Raw genomic sequence first — 6,327 nt, 5'->3', positions numbered from 1 at the left:
TTTATGTTAACTGTCTGAACCCCAACAAACACTGATGGAGCTGAAAGGCTCGTTTTATATAAAGAATCTCTAAAATTAGACCATTTATCAGAATTTATCAGAAACTGTAAAAACACAAACTTTCTGTGCTGTTCCTTTTAAAAGCTCGACCAAATCCAAGCCTAAAACCGTGATATTGCTTCTAAATGACTTTATTCTATGTGTCTCGTTTAAAAATCATTTGCACCAGATTCTGTCAAAACCAAAAACGAGCACAACAGAGAAGCTCCGACTGACTCAGCTGTGACCAGCAGTCACGTGACGGAGATTCAAGGACTTTTCGGTTGAACTGCAGGATGTGTTTACACAGAGCAGACATGGAAACAGATTAAACATGTTAGTAAAATATCTATACTATGTAGAGCCATCCAGTGATTTTTACATGTGGACACTTGGAAAATGTTGTATGTGCTGATTTTAGTTTTTTTTTTTACACATTTGTTAAATAAATAATGAAAGAAATTCAACTTTTACTTTTTTAAAAAAGATTTTTGCCATCATAACTATCATCCTGCACAACATGCATGATTTTGAGTTCCTGCTACCTTTAGTCATGGTTTTGCTGTTTCCATATAGCTGTAGTGAAAACTGAGCCAACAGCCATTTAAAATGTGGAAGAAGCAAAAAACATCCAGACACCATAAACCGTGTCAGTATTTCCAAACTGCTTCAGATCCTGCAATACTGATACGAGTAAATCTGTTTCTGCTGCTCATTCATGACATCAGGATCTGATGCTCAGGTTCCAGGTGTGGCAAAATTTTTAGGCTTGAAACTTGTCCAAAGTGACGCTTTATACATGGATTATGCTGCTGATCAAATCTCAATTAATCAATCAATAGGACTGTTTGTATTTGTATTATTTGCATGTGTTTGCAGAATATAATGCAAAGTGCTTTATAGAACGAAGCAGCAACAACCAAAAAAAACTATAAAAACAAAACCTTTAACCTCCTTTACACACACATATCCAAGTCCTTTGGTAAAAAAATAAGTAAATATTAATTAATTAATTAATTAATTAAAGAATTCAGTGAAAACAGGGACTGAGAGGATAAAAAAACATTATTATATATTAAAAAATGAATTAAGGAAATGCAAAAAAAAGTAAAATAAGCCAATGATCATAATAAACTAAAATGTATGTAAATTTAAAAAAATCTAATACAAAATTTGAATAAAAGTCAGACTAAAAAGTTAAGCTTGAGATTAATAATTCTTATCAAGTTTTATAACTATATTCATAATTCGTAAATGTAGTTTTTGACAGTAGAGAGAAGGTCTGACAGGCAACAGAACTCTCAGAGAAATTATGTAACTATTAGCTTGTTAATTAAATGTAAAGAATTTAAAAGTTAGAGAGACTTTGCAGAGTTTTTTGGGGTCAGACCAGTCTGAGGCAGCGTTTCTTAAATCTTGACAATGAACTTAAACCCGTTTTATTTTGCTCATCAACACAAACAGAGAACAGAGGAGCTTCGTACCACAACACAGCGAGCTTCTTCTCAGAGACGGTGGCTGAGTGGCTGGTGAAGTTCTTCAACCTCATGGCGTACCTGCAGCGGAGAGACGCTCGTTACTCATCCGTCGACGTGTCCAGAGATTTATGAGCGAGAAATGTAAACACACAAGTGGATGGACGTCTACTCAAGGTTCATTTTAATTAGAAAATCAAGGTTAAAATCATTGGGAGAGCTGCTCTTCATGACAACAGGGGGACGGCGGTTAGTGATTAATTCCTTCAGCTCGCTGGCAGCCGGCAGAAACCCTGCTGAAGTGGCCTTCGGCAAAACAAGCTACAGGTTAGCTTTATCTAACCCTGAGGGAGGAAGCAAGGAAGGAAACGCTTCTCCTTCAGTTATTTATTAGCCATTTAAAAAGCTCCTTCAGTGGTCAGCTGCTGCCTCCTGATCAGCCTCCTCCGCTGAGCGACGCTTTTATCAGCCAGAATGAAGAGACGCGTTTACGAAGCAAGAGGAGTCACGCCTTTATTACTTTATTGATTTCTGAAGGAAACTTCAGCTCCTTCCTCGTCGGGGAGGTCAGAGGTCACAGCCTCTGATCAGCAGCCCCGGTAATGACTCAGTGTTTTGCTCAAGGACACTTCAGCAGGATGGATGATTGCAGACGAGCAGATCTTGAACCTGAGCTCTCCGGTTTCTGTCCCGCTGCACCGCCGTCGACCCGCCGCCTCTCACACGCAGCATCATTTATTATTCTCAGTTTGCTCTATTAAAGTTGCACTTTCTCTCAAAAGCTGTAATGCAACCCTGATTAAATTACACCGACGAGCAGCCTCGCTGGTCTGTAGACTGGACAGGCAGAAGATACAGAGTCAGAGAGTCCAGCTTGGTCTGAATGCAGCACCGGCTTTGTGCTACTTTGGCCTTTATTCAAAAACAACAAGTTTGAATTTGTCATTTTTTAGGAGCAAAGCGGTGATCGGTGGCTAAAATGTACTGAAGCTGCAACAGGTCAGAAAGGTTGAAACTGATCCTGTATAAAACTTTACAGTAAGTCCAAGAAGACTGAATATTGTGAATATTTATTGAGGTTTTTAGGGAAAAATTAGTGGAAAATATCATAAATGAGCGCTGCATAGTCGCTAGAGTGTTTACATCTTAAAAACTGTAAACATGAGAAAAACTAGAACAAACTTCATGTAAATATTTACTGAACATTATTCTAGACAGACACATTTTTTGGATTTTAGAGTTTTTACATTTTAATTGTTTGCTTGGTTAACTACATAAAGGTCAAGTCATCGTGATCGATGTTAGATTCTTGGTTTAATAAGTACGTGTAGATCTGTTACGGTCACATCGGTCCACATATCAAACACAGAACACGTTTTCTTAAAGGCCGTGACTTGTACTTCTCTCAGGATGCAGCAGTCAGTCATAGTTTGGACTGTAGCATCATGTTTCTGGGATTATTCCTGAGCTGTCCTGAACACGGTGAACATATCACAGGACATCTGGAGAATTTAGAACTTTTTTTTACTGTGTTTGGGCTGAGAGGACTCGCCAAAGTCCTGCGACTACTTCAGACAAATCAGCAGTTACAAGTCAGGCGGGCCTCACAATCGGCTGCCTTTTCTTTTCTTTCTTTCTTTCTTTTTTTTTTTTAAAGTTAAAGCCTTTATTGGATAGTGTTAGTGAGAGATAGAGACAGGAAAGTAGGGGGACATGTGGGAAAGGGTCATGAGCGGGATTCGAACTCATGACCTCCACATTGGGACTGTAGCCCTGCACATGGGACACCAGCTCAACCAGGTGAATAATAGCGGCGCCCCGGCTGCCTTTTCTTTCTACACGTGACTTTTGCTGCACTCCTGCCGTGAGAGATTAGTAGCTGTAACTTCAGGGTTTCTTTGCCCTGAGTTCAGGCTCACAGGCTCGTTCATGCTCTTTACCTCAGTAGTCGCCTGCAAGCTATCATGAAAGTTTTTGCTCAGCGACTCACAAACTTAGCAAATCTAACTTGTTAACATAAACTGGAAAATGTTGTCAAAGATTCTGGAGGATAGCACCAAGAAACTTGTGTTTTTCTCTGAAGTGTCCCTTTAGGGCAGGGGTGTCAAACTCTGGCCCGCGGGCCAAATTTGGCCCGCTTTGTAATTATATTTGGCCCGCGAGACAATACCAAATGACCACTAGAACTGCCCCCGGTATTATACTGTACAGCGCATTCACCGCTAATACTACAAATCCCATAATGCCCTGTTGTTGTTTTGGCGCATCAATCAGGACAGGACCCAGAAACTCCCTCTCCTCTGTGACAGTAGGCATAGCAACTTCACACTACAGCTGTCACACCATTGATGTGTTTTTTTATTTATAATTTGATTTTACATGTCTCCACTATTAACTTATATATAATGTATGGTAATAAGCGTTGCTTGTTCCATATTCAATGTTAAAGCAAAATTTGTTTCGGTCCATATTAAAAGGTTCATGTTGGCCCGCGACTTTGTTCAGGTTTTAAATTTTGGCCCACTGTGTTTTTGAGATTGACACCCCTGCTTTAGGCTCCGTAGATATATTTGTCTGCAGAGAAAGGATTTTTCTTTATAATCAAACAGCACTATTGATTTATTATTAGTCCCTTTAAGGAAGTAATTCATGTTGATACATTCACAAAAAAACTACTTTCAATCATGCACACATCAGTTTAAGGCATCCTTGAATCAAACTAACCAAGTCAGGTGTTTTACAGCAGCTCATTAGAACAAGTCCACTGTCTACACAATAACAACAACAACAACTGCTGCTGCTCTGGATGACGTGTGCTTCATTCGCTCTCACAGCGTTCACACCTGATGTTTAGTTTAACAGCAGCAGCCGCTTTGCAAAAACCTACACGACTGTGCTTCTAGTTCTGCTGTTGTAAAAATGGTTCTGCAGTTTTATTAATAGGCGCTGGACAGAAATTATCATAGCAATCTGTTTAGTATCTGTCTTTATGCTACGGCTGTCTTACCAATTAAACACTGTCTTCGTTTCCTCTATAATTAGCGCCACATGACAAAGTGCTTTGAAGGAACTTTCCCAAGAAGAAAAAAAAAAAATATCCGTTATCAGCTTTACTCTGCAAACTCATTAGGAAACTAGAAAGTTGTGAATTCGAGCGCTCAGCGAATCCTGTTTGTTCCTTTTTGCTGCTCGTCCATACCTGATTAGCTCCACGGTCTCGGAGTACATGGTGTACGGCGATTTGGCCTCCAGCGGATCTCGCTCCATCGCGTTTCCACACTCGATGAAGGACAGAGCGCCGTCTGCGTAGTTCACCGCTTTACCAAATTTGTCCATCTGCAGGCGAAGTGCGAGAAAAGGAAGGAGACGGACGGAAGCGGAGTGACAAAGATGAGATGAAAAGGAATGTGACAGAGAGAGAGGAGACATGAATAAGAGATGGAATAAGCGACGTCTTAACAGCATTGTGGCAGAAGCTCAGGCTTCTCTTTGAATAATCTCCCACTAAGATGCAAATCCCCAGATAAATCTGAGGAAACAACGCGTAAACATAAGATAAATAACAAGTTAAATAAATCTCATTTCATTGTTCGGGGGGGATCCGATAATTCTTTTGATATTGTATAATCTTGCAGACATCATCAGTCCTTGAATGCAATGTTCCCTTGGAGACAAATGGTGCAATAAATAACACAAATTATACAGTACGGTCCTTGATACCAAATAGATTTTCATTCTACGGAGACTTACAGTGCACACATAATTACAGTCTAGACTGTAGATGTTAACACTGTGTGTTTTCAAATCGAGTTTTGCTTTCTGTGTGCATCTAACCATCTGTCTTCTCTCTGCCTCCTGTATGTGCCTCAGCACCGAGCAGTAAATATGCATGTCTCTGGCTGATTGATTTTCGGTGAAGTGTTGAGCCTCACAACATCTTACCAGAGCGTCGGCCTTGTGCTTCAGTCTCTTGGCCTCCTGCATGTAGAAGTCTGCGCTGTGGACTCTGCAAACGGCACAGAGGAGGAACACAACATAAAGAGTGTGTCTGCGCTGACACGTCGCTTAACAAAAACTCAAAAAAAGAGAAAACCATCCTGCATGATGGAGAGTGATTTACATAATCACTGAGCACAAGTAGCTCGCAGTGAGCTGTACACAGTCGCCTACTTAGGTATACATACCTCGGGCTCGCTGTAACCTTAGTATAACAGCAAAACATGTTGTTTAATGAATAATGCAGAACCCTTTTGGGACAAATAAGTACGAAGATGCATCATCTTTCCAGGTTTCAGCAGAACTGGACAAGCGGTGAAGCAGTTGCAGCCATTTCCAGCATCTGTATTACACTAACAGGCCACCGTTTGGCTCAGAGTTACAGCGAAATAGTTGTGTTACGACAGACCAGACAATACATTACAGGTTCTCGTGGGTCCACTCGCTTCTTAGCATCTCAACCCAAAACCCAGGATCCAAACTGGACCGAGCCCAGATAATATTTAGTGTAATCGGGCTGCGCAGCTGCAAGCCTCAGGTATACAGGGACTTTCCTGTAAACAGAATCTTTGTGTAGGCGGCGCACAAAGAAGTTACGGCCTGGACTACACGGAGAATAGAAGATGAAAAAAACAAGGTTTGTTGATTAGAGCTTCAGTTACGCAAACATAAGAGGGAGTTTTTGTTTATTAAATTACCTGGAACATGCATAGATTTTTATAGATGGATGGATGGATGGATGGATGGATGGATGGATGGATAGGTGGGTGGATGGATGGATGGATGGATGGATAGGTGGATGGATGGATGGATGGAT

The 6,327-nt window shown here is 40.7% G+C and overlaps 1 protein-coding gene across 1 annotated transcript in view; it reads right to left on the bottom strand.

Annotated features, from left to right (window-relative positions):
* LOC103370729 (AF4/FMR2 family member 2) overlaps positions 1 to 6,327 on the bottom strand; it is a gene marked incomplete at both ends in the record, with an annotated part of 152,514 nt that overhangs the window by 5,687 nt on the left and 140,500 nt on the right. Inside the window, 3 exons of the mRNA XM_008299866.1 lie at positions 1,524 to 1,595; positions 4,714 to 4,850; positions 5,457 to 5,520. Of these exons, the coding sequence (XP_008298088.1) occupies positions 1,524 to 1,595; positions 4,714 to 4,850; positions 5,457 to 5,520 (273 nt within the window). The remainder of the gene's footprint in view (positions 1 to 1,523; positions 1,596 to 4,713; positions 4,851 to 5,456; positions 5,521 to 6,327) is intronic.

The sequence above is a fragment of the Stegastes partitus genome, unplaced genomic scaffold (genome assembly GCF_000690725.1).
Source record: "Stegastes partitus isolate 25-593 unplaced genomic scaffold, Stegastes_partitus-1.0.2 Scaffold1474, whole genome shotgun sequence".
Taxonomy (NCBI): domain Eukaryota; kingdom Metazoa; phylum Chordata; class Actinopteri; family Pomacentridae; genus Stegastes; species Stegastes partitus.
Note: the sequence above shows the minus strand (reverse complement) of the source record. Positions and strands in the feature narration are given on the sequence as shown.